Source organism: Thamnophis elegans, chromosome 3 (genome assembly GCF_009769535.1).
Source record: "Thamnophis elegans isolate rThaEle1 chromosome 3, rThaEle1.pri, whole genome shotgun sequence".
In the NCBI taxonomy this organism is placed as follows: Eukaryota; Metazoa; Chordata; class Lepidosauria; order Squamata; family Colubridae; genus Thamnophis; species Thamnophis elegans.
This window is the reverse complement of record NC_045543.1, coordinates 114805728-114826336: the sequence shown is the minus strand read 5'-3', so window position 1 is coordinate 114826336 and position 20609 is coordinate 114805728. Positions and strand designations below refer to the sequence as shown.

Genomic DNA, 20609 nt, shown 5'->3' with positions numbered 1-20609 from the left:
CAATTTCTATTTAACCAGTATGGTTTCATACAAAACAGAAAGCAAGCAAATAGAGAGTATGCAAAAACATGCTTACAAAAATTAAAATCAGAACCAAACAGTCTAAATCAGAGTTCCCCAACCTTTCCAGCTCTGCGGACCAGCAGGGGGAGGGAGACTATGTGAGCTGTTGGCAAGTGCATGTACAGTTCTATTTGTGGGAGTGGCAGACATGTGTGCCAGATTCTTGCGTAAATGAAGCATTCACACACGTGATTGCCATGCTCATGCAAGTGGGGATGTGCATGCATGCACATTCTCCTGCTGCTTCTGCAGCCCGGTTCTGAATGGCTCATGGCCCACTAGTGGCCGTCGGCCTGGGGTTTGGGGCCCCTGATCTAAATAAAAATGCTTCATCAGACTACCCAAGGTGTGTATATTTGAATGAAACACTTGTTCCTTTCCTGTTTTTAGGCTACAAATATACATAGCTAAACCAACGACTATCCCAAGAGATCATTAGAAAACGATTAGATGAAGAGGTTATTATTTTTTTCCTTGGTAGTTACATTTTTAAGCTTAACTCTTTTAAATGCTATATTATGGTTTTATATACCGTTCTAATTTTTGATATGCTGCTTCTAAGTCACAATGTGGGTAGCAAACAAATACAGTTAGTCCTTGACTCACAGCAGTTCATTTAGTGATCGTTCAAAGTTACAACGGCACTGAAAAAAGTTATGTATGACTATTTTTCACACTTAGGACTGTTGTAGTATTCTCATGGTCAAGTGATTTACATTTGTATGCTTGACAACTATCTCACAATTTATGTCGGTTGCAGTAACCAGAGTCATGTGATCCCCTTTTGCGACCTTTGGACAAGCAAAGTCAATGAGGAAACCAGATTCACTTAACAACCGTGTTACTATAACAACGGCAGTGATTTACTTAATAAATGTGGCAAGAAAAGTTGTAAAATAGGGCAAAATTCAATCTCTCATTTAACACCATAAATTTGGGGCTTAATTGTGGTCGTAAGTTGAGAACTACCTATATTTTAAAATATGTAAATCTTTAAAATCTTCAAAACACACTAGAACACATAGTTGCAAAAACAACTACTTCATGCCCTTGTTCTAGTTACTATAGGTAGTCGGTAAATTTGATTGTCACTTTATATTTAAAGTTAAAGCAACTTTCAGGAACATTAGGAAACATATTAGACTAGCATTTCCCAAAATTCTGGGGAACTTACATGCAGCTTCATCCACTGAAAGCTCATTGGCCAGGATGCCTCCAATTTTACTAAATGATGGCATCTGTATACCATATTTTTCCAGTTCTTTCCGCATGTTACTTATTTCTTCCTCTAATTATTGATGACAAGGGGAAGGAAAAAGAAAGAAAGTTAGGAAGGAAGGAAGGAAGGAAAAAGATTACAATACAAGAAAAAAAAAACTGTCCAGGTTACTAAGTGACAAAATAAAGTGGAACATAACAGAAATAGGACAATTGTTATTCCTCTAATTCTTATCTCCTTTTTCTATATGAGAAATACTGTAGCACACATAACTGTCTTGTTTGTTACCCGGCAGCTCTTTGTAAAATACAGCACATTTTTAACATAGCTACTTTACACCCACTTCAGCACAAAAACACAAAGAATGGATGGAAGTGAATGGAACTGTTAACCAATTAAAGAATTAGTTGAAGCTTCAAAAAATAAAGTTTTCTCAATATAAAAAAATTACAAAGATTAAAAGTACCTGTAAAGTCTACTTTTCCAAGCAAATCCTGGATTTGTGGAGCTATTCCTAGTTTAAACAAATATAAACTGAGGGAGAAAAAGAAAAAGTAAATGAATTGCATAAATACAATAGGAGTGATTAATTAAAGTTGGGTATCGCCTATTGGTGTTTATTCTACAATGCATGTGTTGATCTTTATACAATGCTGCAAGTTTTGTTAGAAATGGTACATTTCTTAAAATAATTACAACTATATTCCTTTCAAAACACTTTAAATTGGATTTGCAAGACTTCTGTACCTCCTTTAAGACAGTTCAAAATAATATATATATATAAATATAAAATATTGCCTCAACAGTGAAAGTAGTGAAAGTAATATTTCTCTCACATACAGAAACCTTTGACTATCTATGTTTCAGTTCTTCAATGCTCTGGAGAATCTGCAACAAACTTAAAACTACTGAAATCACTCCAAGAAATCCTATTTCATTTCAGGGCACTTGAAAATCTACATAATTACCATTCCAAAATATTTATAGTGGAACCATCTGGACAACAGCTGAACAAATTCACATTTTTTTCATGTCTTCCTGCCATGTGAAGTTAACAACTGTTAAGGATTTGGGAAATTTATTAAGATTACACAAGGGACTATCAAAATTGCTATAAAAGAGCGGGTCAAAGCATGTCAAAAGTGGCCAACATGTATTTTAGATATAAAAGGAATATATATATATATTTACAAGTTGAACCTGAATGAAAACAGAGAGATGACAAACATGAAGTTATATACTAACTGTAAGTAAATGAAATTGTAAATTTGCCAAGCTGTTAGAACACAGGGAACAAACATGAAGAGAAAACAGCTGTTTCCGGAAGCAGGAAGTATTTGGAAAATTAGATTCCCAATAATTTTGAATTTTCTAGGAAGGAGTTCAAAGAATAAATATTTAATATTTAATAGATAAGTTAAAAATGAACCTAAACTTGTCACGTTGTAATTATCCAAATTATTTTCTGTTTATGATCTCAATTTTTAAAAGCAGCTTTGTATTACATTTAGAACCAATGACTATTAATAAAACACCAGTGAATAATTCCATATCTTTCTAGTGTTCAGAAATTATTTTAATTGGCACAATTGAGTCCCTTAATTAGCCATTAATATATTCAATTTTGACATTTTAACAACTGATATAATTATCGGGATAGCATAATATTTAATAGCTAGAAAGAAAAGGAAAATTGAGGAGAGAAATATTGTGAACCACTAGAGGGCAATGGAATTTTATTTTTTATTAATAATAAACATTCACCTTAGCACACTTTTAGAAATAATATTTATTATATTAATAAAATAAAATCATACTTATGTAATATATTCCTTTCTCATTTTTATTGATAATTAATTGCTATTTTTGGCATTTGTAATGGTGTTAACAGTCACACACTACTAGTACAAACTGTCTTTTAAAACAAGTATTTGAAGCCTTAGAAAGAATTCATATTAAACAAAGCTGCAAGTCAACAATGTGGCACAAATATAAATTAGAAATTATTCAGGTTTTGAAGTTGTTTTTATCGATAAAATATATGCAGATTATTCAAAAACAAGTAACATTACTTATGCTTGGGTTTTGTAATATTGTTATTGTTAGACATTGTGATGATGTAACTTTTTGCATCTAATGTTCAAATCTTAATATTAAGTCATTCCTCAAAGAGTAGGATTATTATGCATTCACATATGCTTTACATATGCTCTAGTAGGCAAGGAAAACAGATATGGAAGATGCAGTGCTTCTATTCTCTCTCTCTCTCACACACACACACTCTCTCTCTCTCTCACACACACACACACACACACACCTATCACTTTAATGACAGTACAGTAGGAAGGAGGTGAGGCTATCTCTCACCAATGCATATACCAGTCCTCCCTGGGGACGCCTGAGTTTTCTACCCTCACATTCTTGGCTACCTAAGTTCTGAAGTGTGTGGGTGTATCCATTTCCCTCAGGAGAAGGAGTTTTATATGAGTACGTGTTTATTCTTTGACACTCTTCTGGATGTAGAATAGGAAATCCCCTTACTCAGGAATAAGCTTTTCAATTAATGATTCCAGATTTCCCCTATTTAACTAGTGTAGGGGAAGGTCCAGAACCTGGAATACAAAACAATGAAGTAATCAAGCAAATCCTAAAATGTTGATTCTTCAGCTCAATATACAGTATTTGCTTTGTGTTAGCAGTAGAAACACCAGAGTTTTGTTGCTGTGTACTTTTTACAGCTAAACAATTCTGCAGCGGATGGTTTGGGAGACAAAAGCACTTTTCTGTGGAATTTCTACTGTGGGTGGCCATCTTCCAAAATCAAAATAACAAATGATAATTGGAATCATTTAAAATTCCAAACAATTTTTATACCAACTAAAAACACAATTTTCAAAGAAGGCAATGTTCACATTCAAGTTAACAATACATATGAATGCCTAAGACAATAAACAAATCAATAAAGAAATCACCAAAATATAGTACCCGATACTAGGTTCCTTTAAAATTAAATGTTTGTATTTCTTAATAGAAGAGTTTAGAATGCAGCAAGACATTAAATTATTCCATCATTCATCTGATGGTTCAGACTGATGTATTCTAAATAATATCCACTTAATAGGACATTGTCTTGGAGGAAAGAGTAGAGTTAAAACATATAGAAAAATAGTTTTCCTTGAAATTATGTATAGTTAAATGTGATGTAATAGAATGTGGGAAAGACCTTGAGAAACAGGGAAAGTAATGGTGCCGAAGGAATGGTCAGGTAACAGAGGATACAGCATCAGCTGTCTCATGGGCAAAAAAAGATCAGAAGGGACCTTCCCTAGGTTCTCAGGCCTGTAAAGGAGACAGTCTGGTCTACCTGGGAAAGCCAACGTGAAGATCTCCATATCTATGTTTTTATAAGTCTGGAAATCACTTAAGGCATCTTTAGTATTCTAAGAGATATCAATATTTGAAAGCCTCCGAGTATTCAACGTTCTATAGAATTTGTGACCATGGATTATGATATCACTAGGGTGGAATTTAGCATCATTTTGTTATGAACTAATTGTTTAATGCTAAAAATGCTTAATATTTAGAGTCCCATGTGTTCACTTTGTAAAAAACAAATTTACAAACATATTTAAACAAGCTCAACAACCAGGTTTGCAGAGTTATATTAATGACATGATTTAGCAAGAAAACAAACATACATATTTAAAGATCCAAAACATCCAAAATTGAATGAGTCTCATGTTTCAGCCACTAAAAACCAATGAAAATTGGCCCAATAAGATACATGACACGACCATACAGTTTGTCTCACATCAGTTTATGCTCACTAATTTTCCTTCTCCTAGAATTATTCATAAAGGTGGTACCCAGTCATCCGTCCAAAATTTTCTCTATCCTATTTAAAGAGGTAAAAATGATGACTTGACCCAAGAATCTTCTTTAAAATGCCAGAAAGATATTGACTATACTAAAGAATATCTGTCCAGAAAAGACCTCATTTAAGATTTATTGCTCTTCCATGCCCAGATGGAAGTTTGCATAGGATGCAAATATCCAAACCAAAACGCTACATGCTGACAGAGGAGAAATGCACTTCATTTTCATATGGGTTACATATATAAAAATCATTAACATGCAATCTGCCACTCTCAACTGCAGTTTACTGAACACTTACAGACCAAAGTTTTGATGGCACTAAAAAAGGAGGTTTTTATAACTCTTACTCAAAGTTATGGCCTGTGCAATGTTTCTACAATCACACAATTGCGATTTGGAAGCTTGGCAACCGGTACACATTTATGTCAACTGCAGTGTCCTCATGTGATCACCATTTACAATCTTCACAGGTAACGTATGACAAACCAAGTTAGTGGGGAAGTCGGCAGAAAGTCACAAGTAATGTTCATGTGATGGCATGCTTAACAAACAACGGTGATTTGCTTAATGATCATAACTGGAATTGACAAACTGACATTGTAAGTCAGGCACAGTCATGTAATGTTTTACTTTACAATCATGTTGCTTACTGATTGAGTTGCTGGTCTCAAGTGCTTTCGGTGAGCACCAGTTTCCTGAACAGTAATGTTTAAATGAATACTTCTCCCATATTAATTCGAGTATGAATGGAGAATATATATTTTTTGTGCATAGTACTTAAACAATATTTCTGAATTATAGTAAATTCTATAGAAACAACAGGATTCCATTTATGACATCCAAATTGTTAAGAAATTTCCCTGAGCATGCTTCTAAGCCGTACATAATAGCATAACCTTGAAATAGGACTTTAGTGAATAAGTAATCAAAGATCACAACAGCCAGTTTTACAGGTTTCTATAATTAAAACACAGTTTAACTATATACAGTAGAAGGGGGGGGAGTTGGATTCTTTTCATTCTCAAACTAATCCCATTTTTATTTTTTGAAATTCATATTACGAGGTAATACTACAGCACTGAATATTAACAGAACTTTATCCTTAACAGTTTAACTGAGTCAAACTGATTAATTTGATTCATAACTATGAAGTAATTAGGTTTTGCTGAAAACTTTTCAAAAGGAGGAAATGAAGAAAAAAACCTTAGAAATTTAGCAAAGATCTGTTTTACCTTAATGCATGAATGCAATAGATCATTCGAGGTATGTTTTTCCTATCATAAACATCTGTGGTCTCTGGGTAGAAAATCTAAAGATGAAAAAGGCAAATGATCAAGCATCGCTTCACTTAACAAATATTTAATATTACTCAGATTTTATCTATTAATGTAGAAGCTGAGGATCAATGGTACATTTTGACATAGGAAACAAATTCTTGCTCAGTGGAGAATTGTTGTCAAATGTATAAGTTGACACTTTTTCAAATACAATACTAACTCAGAAATAAAATTAATCTCCAGATAAAGCACTAGCATGAATTTTCTAAGATCCAGCTTATTATATGTGTACTTTATGTTGTGTGTGATTATTCATATAATCTCCTATTATACTATATTGTATTAGATATATTTGTATTTAATAATGTAAAGTATCTGTTCTATGAATAACATATCATTTCATTAACCATTGCACTCAAAGAAATATCACAAAATTCCAGAGATCACAGATAAATGTGACAGTAAGAGGTTCTGGGCCTAGATGAATAATTTCCGCCTACTTTTTCAAATCAAAATGCCATTCTCAACTCTTTCAAAAAAAGAACCCTAAAAGATATGAAATGTTAATAAGTCAACATAGACAGATATTGGCTTTAGTTTTCACACTAAAGTACACAGAGAACATTATTTTCTTCTCTTTAGCAAAATATGTACAATGGGCCATTGGCTTAGTATTATATATAAATTAACCTCTGTCATATATTCAAAAAAATATGACTGAATATAATATATTTTATTCATTTTAATGACATTTCACTATGTTTGAATAGTTCTGAAATAAAAATTGTTTCTTAGAACTTGCCTCGGAAGAATTCATGCATACAATATTATAGTATTGTATCGCCGTCCCTGAGATTCATGTTTCATTCTGGATTGTTAAATTCCTCCTTACAGAGTGATGAAAAGGTGCGAGAGGGAATCCCAAAGATAGAGGGGGATTCGGGGGCTATGAATAGGTGGCTGCCGGAGGGTTACGGCTCTCTGAACGGCCCCCGGGCTGCACGATCGCCCCTGGTAGTCCTCCGACCTCCCAACGACAGAGGAAATGGCGGCACGCTGACGGCGCTTCTCCCTGGCGGTTTCCAACGCGCCCAGCGTCTTTTGACTCTGCTACAAAGTTTTCGACCGGGAGAGGCCCCGAAATTGGATTTTTGGTGGACAGTGGTGCTAGAGAGGGGGTGGCTGAAAGCGGACGGCACTGAGGAGCTTGGGTGGCTGGCGGCGTTTGTTTTGTCCGCCGCTGCCGCAGCGTTCCTCCTAGAGGCCCCCCCCACCGCCTTACCAGCTGGCGACGATCAGGATACATCTCAGCCTTTCCCTGGCCTTTTCCAAGCCTTCGGTTTTGCTATCTATGACGGAGAGGAGCCTGAAGGAGCCCCTGGACTTTTTACAAGCTTACCTGTTAAGGTCTGAATTGAACTGGGAGTTAAAGTGGGAACTGTCGTGTCAGAGAGAGGGTAGCAGCCTTGGATACCAACAGAGGGGATTGTTTAGCAGGCTTTGGTGCCGCCATTACGCCCCCCCCAGGTATCGACCCCTCTTTCATACCATCCTAACGACTATGGAGATTACTCCCTTTATTTGGTCACCTTTATCATCTGACTCTCCCCTGGTGCCCTTTTGTTGGTCACCTGGTACTCCCCTATTGAGGCACCCTATCATCTGGCCGCCTCTAACTGTGGACTTTGGACCTTTCGGCCTGCTGGTACAGCTGTTTCTGACTATTATTTTCCATCACTGTCTGGGGGGCTCTATCTGGAATACAATTTATAGAAAAGTCACCTGTTGCTCCCAATTATCTTGGACCTTTTGGCCGTTAAGAGGAGGACCCAACTTACCCCTCCGAATACCCCGCCCGGGTTATAGCTGGACTTCAGCCATCGTGAACATTAAGACCTATCAAGCCTTGGCAGGCTTCGCACCTTAATTCTAATTTTAGCGCAATTTTCTTCTATCTTTTTCTTCTCTTGTCTTCCTTCTTTCTGTGTTTGGGATATGTCTGGTTGATGTGTATGACTGTGTGAATGTGCCCACTTTTATTGCCCTATATTTGCTGTATTTTGTGTTTTAACTATCACGTGGGGATTGATTGAGTGAACGAATGAGTGTGTCTGATTCGGAGGGCCTGGCATGGAATGCGGGAGCTATAGGTGTGGGTGGGGGGACCACAGACACGGGAGTGGGTCGGAGCATTACGGTCGTAACGGGGAGGGGCAGATATGGCGGGGACTTTAGGGCTGGCCATTACCGGGGAAGGAGGGATCGCTACGTAATAGAGATCCCTCCTTCCGGCCCTATGAGTCCCACTCCGAGACCAGATGGCGCGAGTAACAAGGACCCTGGTCTCCGGCTGTTGTCGCTAAATGCCAGGTCTGTTGTCCACAAAGCTCCCCTCGTCCGGGAATTAATTTTAGACGAGGGGGCAGACCTGGCGTGTATTACTGAAACCTGGCTGGGCCCGGAGGGAGGAGTCCCCCTCGTAGAAATGTGCCCAGAAGGATTTCAGGTGCTTCATCAGCCGAGAGCTCAGAGAAGGGGTGGGGGTGTGGCTATTGTTATTCGGGAGTCTTTTGTTCCTCGTAGGATCCCTGCTCCGGAGCTTGTCGGGTGTGAGTCCCTGCTGCTGAAGTTGGACCTCAAGGGTCAAGTGGGCCTGCTGTTAACGTACCTGCCTCCCAACTGCGTTGCAGCAGCCTTCCCCTCGCTCCTCGAGTCGGTAGCCGAGCTGGCAGCTGAGTTCCTCAGGCTTATGGTCCTGGAGGACTTCAACTTGCCTACGCTCGGTGAACACTCTGATGGGGCGCAGGAGTTCATGGCTTCCATGACAGCCATGGGCTTGACCCAGATAATCCGGGGCCCTACCCACTCAGCGGGTCACACGCTCGACCTCGTATTTCTCTCGGAGCAGTGGAGTTGTGATCTTGGTCTGAGGGGTAATGAGATCATACCCCTGTCGTGGTCAGACCACTGCCTACTGAGGCTTGACTTCTGGAGACCAAACCCCCACTGTAGGGAGGAGGAACCGACCAAGTGGTTCCGCCCCAAGCGACTGATGGACCCCTTGAGGTTCCAGACGGAGCTTGGGGTTATTCCTGACACTCTCGCCCACAATCCAGTAGAAACTCTGGTTGCTGCCTGGCACTCGGCAGCATCGGAGTCCCTTGACCGGATTGCGCCACTACGGCCACTCCGAGGTGGTGGATCCCGGAGGCCTCCTTGGTTCACCGAGGAGCTCCGGGAGAGGAAACGCCGAAGGAGACGCCTAGAGCACCTGTGGAGGTCCGATAGATCCGAATCGAACCGAGCACTTTTAACAACCTGCACCAAGGAATACATCAGGGCACTTAGGGCAACAAAAAGAGCATACATTGCCTCCTTGGTTGCGTCCGCCGAGTCCCGTCCAGCCGCCCTGTTTAGGATAACCCGTTCCCTCTTAAATAAGAGGGATACGGGGGACCCCTTGCAGGGTAGGGCTGAAGACTATGCCCAGTTCTTGGCGGACAAAGTTGCTCGGTTTTGGTCGGATCTGGACTCCACCCTTGCAGACCCAGCCGAGGCACGAGTGGACGACTTGGTAGACCAGCGCTGGGTTGAGTTTCATGACGTTACCCCCGGGGACGTGGACAAGGCCATGAGGGCTGTGAGTGCCTCCACCTGTGTACTGGACCCGTGTCCCTCCTGGCTGGTAGCTAACAGCAGGGAGGTGACACGGAGCTGGATCCAAGCGGTTATTACCGCCTCGCTTCGGGAGGGGCACTTCCCCGCCGCACTTAAAACGGCGGTGGTGAGACCCCTCCTGAAGAAACCATCTCTGGATCCAGCTGTACTTAACAACTATCGTCCAGTCTCCAACCTCCCCTTTATTGGGAAGGTTGTTGAGAAGGTGGTGGCCTACCAGCTTCAGCGGTCCTTGGAGGAAGCCGATTACCTGGACCCCTTCCAGTCCAGCTTCAGACCTGGTTACAGCACAGAAACCGCTTTGGTCGCATTGACCGATGATCTCTGGAGAGCCAGGGATGGAGATCATCCCTCCATCTTGGTTCTTCTTGACCTCTCAGCGGCTTTCGATACCATCGACCATGGTATCCTTCTGCGACGACTGCGGGAGGTGGGGGTGGGAGGCACTGTTCTGCAGTGGTTCTCCTCCTACCTCTCGGACAGGTCGCAGTCGGTGTTGGTCGGGGGACAGAGATCGACCATGAGGCCCCTAACATATGGGGTGCCGCAGGGGTCGGTCCTGTCCCCTGTACTATTTAACATCTACATGAAACCACTGGGCGAGATCATTCGGAGGCACGGGATAAGATACCATCAATATGCGGACGATACACAGCTGTATCTGTCCGCCCCGTGCCAACTCAATGAAGCGGTGGACGTGATGAACCAGGGTCTTGAGGCCGTTAGAGACTGGATGCGGGCTAACAAGCTTGTACTCAACCCAGAAAAGACCGAGTGGCTGTTGTGTTTCCCTCCCAACAATTTGGCTAGTATTCCATCACTCAGGCTGGGGGGCCAAATTTTACACCCCTCAGACAGGGTTCGCAACTTGGGAGTCCTCCTGGATCCACAGCTGACCTTTGATCACCACCTGTCGGCTGTGACCAGGGGGGCATTCGCCCAGGTTTGCCTGGTGCGCCAGTTGCGACCCTACCTGAATCGGGAGGCACTCACAACAGTCACTCGCGCCCTCGTGACCTCTAGGCTGGAATACTGCAACGTGCTCTACATGGGGCTGCCCTTGAAGAGCATCCGGCGACTTCAGCTAGTCCAGAATGCGGCCGCGCGAGTGATTGTGGGTGCACCTCGGTTCACCCACATAACACCTATCCTCCGCGAGCTGCACTGGCTACCTGTTGATCTCCGTGTGCGCTTCAAGGTGCTTCTTACCACCTATAAAGCCCTCCATGGTAGTGGATCTGGGTACTTGGGAGACCGCCTCCTGCCGATTACCTCCTCGAGACCGATTAGATCTCATAGATTAGGCCTCCTCCGAGTGCCATCTGCCAGCCAGTGCCGGCTGGCCACTACGCGGAGGAGAGCCTTTTCAGTGGTAGCTCCGACCCTCTGGAACGAGCTCCCCGTGGGGATCCATACCCTCACCACCCTTCAGACCTTCCGCGCAGCCCTCAAGAACTGGCTATCCTGCCAGGCCTGGGGGTAGAGATTGATCTGCCCCCACCCGAATGTTGGATGAATGTTGTTTACTTTTTAATTATATGTAATGTTATATGTTATTGTCTGTATCCCCCTTCCTACGAGTTGTTAGCCGCCCTGAGTCCCCTCAGGGAAAAGGGCGGCCTATAAATAAACCTATTCAATTCAATTCAATTCAATTCAATTCAATAGTAATAGCATGGCTCAAAATATCATTTTGTCTTTGTTCTAATATTTCAGAATGTAAAATTGGCATCTATATTAAACAACATGTCCTAGCCAAATTTAAATGGTTAGCTTTTGTACCTCATATAAAAATGGATTGCAAGCAATTGTACCAACAGTTAATGAGGGAATTAATCATGGGAGTCAGACATGGCTAAGAGTTTGTTCTAAGTCCAACTATAATTCTACAGGTGAAACTTGAAAAAATAGAATATCGTGCAAAAGTTCATTTATTTCAGTAATGCAACTTAAAAGGTGAAACTAATATATGAGATAAGACTCATTACATGCAAAGCAAGATAGTTCAAGCTGTGATTTGTCATAATTGTGATGATTATGGCATACAGCTCATGAAAACCCCAAATCCACCATCTCAGAAAATTAGAATATTACATGCAATCAATAAAACAACGATTGTACATAGAACAATATCAGACCTCTGAAAAGTATAAGCATGCATATGTACTCAGTACTTGGTTTGGGCCCCTTTTGCAACAATTACTGCCTCAATACGGCGTGGCATGGAAGCTATTAGCCTGTGGCACTGCTGAGGTATTATGGAAGACTAGGATGCTTCAATAGCGGCCTTCAGCTCTTCTGCATTGTTCGGTCTCATGTCTCTCATCTTTCTCTTGGCAATGCCCCATAGATTCTCTATGGGGTTCAGGTCAGACGAGTTTGCTGGCCAATCAAGCACAGTAATCCAACAGTCATTGAACCAGGTTTTGGTGCTTTTGGCAGTGTGGGCAGCTGGAAAATGAAGTCAGCATCCCCATAAAGCTCGTCTGCGGAAGGAAGCATGAAGTGCTCCAAAATCTCCTGGTAGACGGCTGCATTGACCCTGGTCTTAATGAAGCACAGTGGTCCAAAGTACTGTTGCTCCTTGGTCCAAAGTACTGTTTTCTGATGAGAGCAACTTTTGCCAAAAGCACCAAAAACTGGTTCAATGACTAGTTTTTGGTGCTTGGACCATTAAGACCAGGATTACTGTGCTTGATTGGCCTCTCCATTCTTCCTCCATACTCTGGGTCCTTGGTTTCCAAATGAGATGCAAAAGTTGCTCTCATCAGAAAAGAGGATTTGTTAGTACAACCATTTTAACTTTTTCACTGAGTCCTTCCTTCATGTTGGTTATTCAGTTATTCCTTAGGGGAAAACTATAGTTAACTGGAATGGGAATGTTTCATGTGCAAAATGAGTTGGCACATTTACATACAGCTTCACAAGACTTCCAGCTATTACTATTAGTCTAGAGTAGAAATGAATCAATGGTTGTATTTAATTCAAAGCAAATTTCTATCCTATTTTAAATATACTTCCCTATTTTAACAAGTACTTTACCAATGGCTATACAGTATTTATTTTTCAAATGCTTACCTTTGGTAGGCCAATGGATTCCATTGCCCGTAACCACTGTACTGTATTATCTGTGTGTCGGAAATGTAGACCTGAACGCTAATGCAAGAAAGGAAAAAAAAAGACAGAAACAAAAAAAGGTTTATTTATTTTTAATGAGCACATAACAAATGTAAATGCCTAACTATGTCTTGTACATGAAATTTAAATTGCATTTAAACAAGATTTTTTTTAAAAAAAGCTGAAAAATACCTTAAAATATAAAACTCTGAGCTATACTTTGCAGGTAGTTCTTGTTTAGCAATCACAATTGGGACTGTCTACTTGGTTATTAAACAAAGAGGTCTCTAAATGAAACCAATGACTACACTTATAATCTTACTTCAGCTTTCATTTGCCTTACAGGACCAGCAAAGGGTGTAAAAGCAAGGACTAGTCATATAGTTACGTTTTTAATCACGATTGTAATTGAATGGTCACTAAACAAGGCAATCATTAAAAGGGGACTGTCTGTATTCTACATAAACACACACACACACACACACACTTTAGGTGTCATGGGTATTTTTTTGTTTTTTATTGCATTTTATGAAAGTCAAGGAAACTGTTCAAAGATTCCTTGAAGGTTTTCCTTAACCAAAATAAAACCAATATTTTATAATGGTTAGCAAATTAAAAAGTTAAATTTTCTATTCCCCTAATCTCTCAATCTGCCAATTACCTCCCTGCGTCCCATCAGATCGCACAGGGTAGGCCTCCTCCGAATTCCATCCGCCAGTCAGTGCCGACTGGCGACTACGCGGAGGAGAGCCTTCTCAGTTGCAGCTCCGACGCTATGGAACAATCTCCCCGTGGAGATCCGCACCCTCACCACCGCCCAGGCCTTCCGCACGGCCCTTAAGATCTGGCTATCCCGTCAGGCCTGGGGATGAAAAATGTTAGTTTGTCCCCTCCCGAATGATGAATGAATGTTGTGCTCTATTTTTAATATTATGTATTGTCTTATGTTTTTTGTCTTTTTACCCCCTTCCCCGTGTTTTGTAAGCCGCCCTGAGTCCCCTCAGGGAAAAGGGCGGCCTATAAATTATAATAAACATTCCAAACATTCCAAACATTCAATGTTCAATACTCAAATACTATACAAATAAAAATATACATATTATTTCTAAAAATAATAAAGATATATAATAATTAACTTATTTATGCAGAAATTCAAATTTGTTTTAACTTTATTAAACCATTTTTTAAAAAAAAGCAAAATCTGGATTAAGTAGATCAATACCAGTTTTAGAGAAGAATTCTTAAAATAAATTATCCATGGCTGTTTAATGTTTTAAAACATAAAAATTATGCAGATAATCCAGAAACACAGATTAAACCATGCCACTCAAGCAAGCTATCACACATTGATTAGCAAACAATCTTAGATTTTTTATTTAAAATTAAAATTAATTTTATTTTAGATTAAAAACACTTTCCTTAAAAATTATTGTAATCATTAGACAATAATGATAACAAAAAATGAAGGAAAAAGAACCTCCATTATTTCCAACCAGTAAAAGTAAAACTCGGAGCTGTTTGGGAGCAGAATAGTATACTAGAAAAAATAAAAATATTGAATCAGTTCTACAAATCTATTAAGCATGATTTTGTTAAGAATTTAAGGTTTTATGTTTATGGAGGAAGAAGTAGCAAAAATATCAAGGTTAGCAAGGTTTTAATCCTGACAATTGCTTTTGGTGCCAAACCTACCTTATTTTTCAGAGTATAAGATGCACCAAGCTTTTGAAGAAGCAAATAAAATAAAAAGTTTTTGCACTCTGCAAACCTCCCCAAAATAGCTCATTTTTCATGAAAATGGGCCCGGACTTTTTCAAAAAAAGGGCATGAATAGCCCTTAGGCAGCTTGTAAAATGCTCCTGGCCGGAAATGAGCAAAAAACGGCCCATTTCTTGCAAAAAAACGGGCCCGTTTTTTTGTCACAAAAAAAAGGTCATGGATAGCCTTTAGTAAACTTATAGAGTGCTCCTGGGGCTGGGGGGGGGGCAAAATTGAGCAAAAATGGCCCTGTTTTTGTTCATTTCTGCCCTCCCCAGCCCCCAGGAGCTCCCTGAAAGCCTCCATAAGGGTATGCACGGCCATTTTGGTGAAGGAGGCGGGGTTTCAGGAGACAAAAAATGCTGTATTCAGTGTACAAGACGCACCCAGATTTCCAGCCTTTTTGAGGGAAAAGGGTGTGTCTTATACTCCAAAATATTGTAATCCTGGGACATAAAAAGAATTTATTATAATCTTAATTATGGTGCATGCTGTTACAGTAAATATATCAAATATTAGTTACTAGATATTTTTCTATGTTATACTCAAATCTTATACAGGTCGTCCTCAATTTAGAATTGTATGTTTAGCGACAGTTTGAAGTTACAACAGCACTGAAAATACTTAGAACCAATCTTTTAACTTAAAACTGTCATGTCATGTGAATAAAATTTGGGCACTTGGCAACTGGCATGTATACCTGCAACATTTCAGGATGATGTTATCTCCATTTGTACCTGCGCAGCCAGCTTCCAATAAGCAAAATCTATCCGGGAAAACAGATTTGCTTAATGACTATATGTTTCACTTACCAATTGTAATGACTCACTTAACAACTCTGGCAAAAAAGGTCATAAAATGAGGCATGACCCATTTAACAATGGCCTTGCTTAACAATGGAAATTTTGGTCCCAATTGTGGTAATAAATCAAGGACTACCTGTATGTAAATGTTACCTTGTAACGTGTTTGTTCCACATCATAGATCTTCCTATCAGAGACCAGCTTTGGTGCAAAAAACTTAGCTAATTTGGCAAGGTAAACACCATTCCTTAAACCTTCTTCCAGTTCAGTGGTAGGTGGTAACTCTTCATCTAGGCAGACTTCCATCCACCTGTGAAAACAAATATTCCCATATAACAGTTGTAGCTTTATTGTAAGATAATGCTTTTAGATTCTGCTAGATTAGAATCATGCTAACCATGATTCAGAGAAGAGCCTTTTAGCCTGTGACCTACTTCAAAATAATGGATACAGTGTTCAGTCTTTCTCCAAACATTTTTTAATAAACCATAAGAGGAAATTTACTGAATACATTGAGGATATTTATATTGATGGTCTTTCATTTAACTGAACTAATCTAACTAAATTTAAGCTTGAATTTTATCTTAACTGACCATTTCTTTTGACTTGACATATGCCTCAAAGGAAAATGTGGACTGCTGCCTAAAAAAAACCCTACTTCTACCTGACTTAGCAGGTAATGAGCTAGGAGTACATTCAAAATACTACAGCCTTTTGTAGCACTCAGTTTTCCTTTTGTGAATTATAAAATTCTGTTTAGAAAGCCAGCAATGCAGTTTTTTCATAATATTTCAATTTTTGTCCCTTTCCTCAGTCCCAGTTTTCTGGAAAATTTCCACAAAGATTGGAACTACATTAATTAGTACCTATAAATATAAAGTCTGTTATATACTAAGAAAAAATATTTTTCTAAAATAGATTCTATAATGTTTATATCTAAAAGATACACTTTAGTATATGTTTAAATCATAAAATATTTTATTTAATATGTAAGAAATACTCATACAATAGACATCATAATTTCTGATCCTGGAGAAATTAAATAGAGGGGTTAAATATGTATTAACAGTTAAAAAATTCATAAATCATTCTGTGAAACACTTTTCCTTTTTTTAACTCAAAATTCTGAGGAGCTTCATACCCGATTATAGAAATTTACTTATTACATATATTTATAAACTGTCCAGCTGCCCAAATTCTGAGCAGTTTAGAGAAATACTAAAGATGTTTTTCATTCATAAGACAGCTAAAAAAAAAAAATCAATTCCAATTTTACTACAAACTCTTGAAATCCAATGTGCTCTAAATATTAGTAATATATTTCTTGTTTATATCATTTATATCATTATTATATGTTGCTAAAATTTATTATGAACTTAATTATACTACTCAATTATAATTGTTGACATTCCAGAGTTTGCTAGTATTAGTATGCTATAGTTACTAATATAATTAAATCTGTTAATATATTTGTAGCCTTCTGCCTACAGTCTCATCTGCATTTTAAAAAACAATGCAAGTAACAATAATTAATTAAGTAAACATGAAAGAATGTAAAATGTATACAATGTTTTTTTTTTCAATATGTGCATTTAAATTAAGAGAGGTAGTTTATTTCTCTCAGGAAAAATATTACTTAGAAGTATCGGTGTTGTTATATTTGAATGTGGATTATAAAAATAAAAGACATTAATTCTAGTTCATAGATACTGTCAAACTGAAATATTACATATTGCTTGTGGCTTTTATAAAAACCAAATATTTAAAATGTGCCCATACGATTAGAAATTAGGTGTAAGTATTTATTGTATATATGTGCATGGATAGATGGTAAGTATAAACTGATTACCATTTTTTTCTATTTCTGATAGTTATTACTTTACCATTATTTAACCATCATATTAACATAACTGATTTACTAATTCTTTAGCTATATTTATGATGAATAAAATGAATAGATTAAAAGTAAAAACAATGTATTATTATTGTTGTTGTTGTAAAATAGCAAGGCTGTTTTAATTAATTTTTCCTTTTCATTTTGAAAAACTAAACTTTCATGGGCTAAATATGCTCTCAACCAAAGTTCCTGAGACTGTATTACTAAAATTGAACAGCATGCAGACTTAATACATCTAGTTTAAGTAACAACATCCCCCAATATGAAAAAAATAAGGCTGAAAAAATAGCTCTGTTCTTTTAACAATATCAACTCAGCCCTTGGGCCAATTATGAGTAGCCTCAAAATATTTTTTAAATAAAAAGTACAGTCTATAGCCATAAAAAATACTGTATTTCGTTGTTTTAGATACAAAACAAGCAAGAAATATCAGACAGCCATTATTTCATGAGTGGAAATGTTTTTAATAGCATGTCAACAACTCTCAGACAATCTCTTCAGACTTGTTGTATAAGTACTGCTAAAGCTCCGCATTTTAGTAAAATAACATTTTCAAGATGGTGCAAGATTTACTTGCATTTGGACAGTAATGGAGACTGAAAGTGTATAATACAGAAGAAACCTTTGGAAACAACACACTCTGAAAATAGTTAGCACAACCATTCCTCTTGAAATAAATTCTTCTGTAGCTATAAACAGTAATTATTCCAAATCTGTACCCCAACAACTTAGAATTTTACCTATTCACTGTCTTCCTAAATCAAAATCAAAATTGAAATATACTCAGTTAGACCACTAGAATATACTACTCTGAGCTGATGGGACAATCAGGTAAAAACTCAGGAAAATATAAAGTTAATATGTTAATAATGCAAAATCATTTACTCATTTTTATTCAGCCTAAAATTAATTGGAAAATGTGAGCATCAATTTATTCATTGACTCAAGTTATTGATGGTGACCTGAAACATTTTTCAAAACTTGCTTTTGAAGCTAAATAAAAACATCTAACAAAAGTGCTTGGGCTAACTTCTACTTAAATATCCTTGTGATCATGTAAATTTGTACATTTTATTTACAAATACTTTTGTGCTTTTTAATCTATGGTTTCAACACACTGCCAAAATGGGAAATATGTGACTCTGTCTATTTATAAGAGACAGATTGTAACATTGAGAGAACAAGGGAGAAGGTCCAGACCAGAAGTGAAGAAGTCGGAACACTAAAACTGCACTAAATCATTCATGAAATGCTTCAATATAGTGGGTTAAAGAACTATAAAGAGAGGACACAGAAGTTATCTTCACCCAGGATTTTCCTGCTGTCTTCAATAACACTAGAAACTAGAATAAAAACTATAATGTGGTAGCATCATCAACTAACTGGAGCACTGATTCTACTGTTTCAGAAAACTACTGATCATCAAGACCAAGACCAAATGATCTTATAAGTCATTTGCTGTACGAATTAAGGTTTTCAGAAGAAAAATCGGGTGTTTTGTCTTTAATGTTAGCAGGAGAGGTTGAAGGAGATGTCATGCAGAGTAAGGAGGCATCATAAACATCAGGTTTGGAGACATAGCATGAATTCCATTCAGGTAAGTGTGGCTCAGTGAAAGTGGATATATTCTAAAGCCCAGTGGCCTCACTATATTCAGGCTTAATTGAGGAGAAGACAATAATGTTTGAGCAAGGGGACATCTAAACCTGGATATAAGATCTGACTCAAATGAATATCTTAAAGAATCAACAATTCTGAAGATAAGAGAACAACAATAGCAGAAGCTACTCATAATTGGTCCGAGGCATTGGAACTTGAAAAGGTGTGGAACAGATGGCTAATAGTGGTATAAGTATGTTATAGCTGACTCTAATCTCAGTGATTTGACATTAAGACTTAGCCAAATTGGAAAGTAAGAGAGCAGCCCAAAAGAGTACAGATAGTCCTCAACTTACAACAGTTCATTCAGTGACCATTCAAAGTTATAATGGTACTGAAAAAAGTAACTTAGGACCACTTTTCACACTTATGACGATTGTAGCATACCCATGGTCACATGATTTACATTTGAATGTTTGACAATTGGTTCATATTTATGACGGTTGCAGTGTCCGGGATCATGGGATTATCTTTTGTGACATTCTGACAAGCAAAGTCAATGGGAAAGTCAGATTCACTTAACAACCATGTTACTAATTTAACAACTGCAGTGATTCACTTAATAAATGTGGCAAGAAAAGTCCTAAATTGAGGCAAAACTCACAACAAATTTCTCACTTATCATCATAAATTCTGGGCTCAACGGTGGCCATAAATAAAGGACTATCTGGATATCGTAGTGGTGCTCTGTCTTGAACTTTCTTACTGATATGTGTTTCCTTGATTTATAAGAAACTGATGAGGATTGAATAATATATATTTGAAATAAACAACTACAACCCAAAAAAAGAATGTAGTAATAGTTTTTCAGACTAACAAATCTGTTTTTTAAAAAATAAGAAAAAAATAGGGTCAGAAAAACATCCTAACCAACTCCTGTTTTTTTGGCCATCAAAGACTAGCAGATTAACACAGACTACAATTTTAGATTTTTTTCCCTGGCATTTCCTAATAGTGTTTACTTAGAGAAAAAATATATTAAATAAACTGTCCCAAAAGAAAATGTACTGTTTTCATTTAAGTATTATATTCTCTATATGAAAGAACAGAAAAGGTTAAAAGAAAAGGCTTAGTCATAGACAGACCTTATTCCACAGAAAAATGTTGCAGCTAGCGATCATTTGACTTTTTTCCACTTCCAGTAATAGGTAACTAATTTCACCTACCGAGTGGCATAGAAAGAACATTTTAATGATCACATGTTAAATACACAGGCTAAACTCTGTGACTAACCGGTCCCCCATGATCTGACTGGGCTTAGG

At 38.1% G+C, this 20609-nt stretch overlaps 1 protein-coding gene across 4 annotated transcripts in view; it reads right to left on the bottom strand.

Annotated features, from left to right (window-relative positions):
* Positions 1-20609, bottom strand: part of IQGAP2 (IQ motif containing GTPase activating protein 2) — a 137057-nt gene that overhangs the window by 50452 nt on the left and 65996 nt on the right. For all 4 annotated transcript variants that reach the window (XM_032214429.1, XM_032214426.1, XM_032214428.1 and 1 more), the window contains 5 exons: positions 15945-16101; positions 13192-13269; positions 6391-6467; positions 1749-1816; positions 1238-1351 (listed from right to left, as the gene is read on the bottom strand). In XM_032214429.1, the coding sequence (XP_032070320.1) occupies positions 1238-1351; positions 1749-1816; positions 6391-6467; positions 13192-13269; positions 15945-16101 (494 nt within the window). The remainder of the gene's footprint in view (positions 1-1237; positions 1352-1748; positions 1817-6390; positions 6468-13191; positions 13270-15944; positions 16102-20609) is intronic.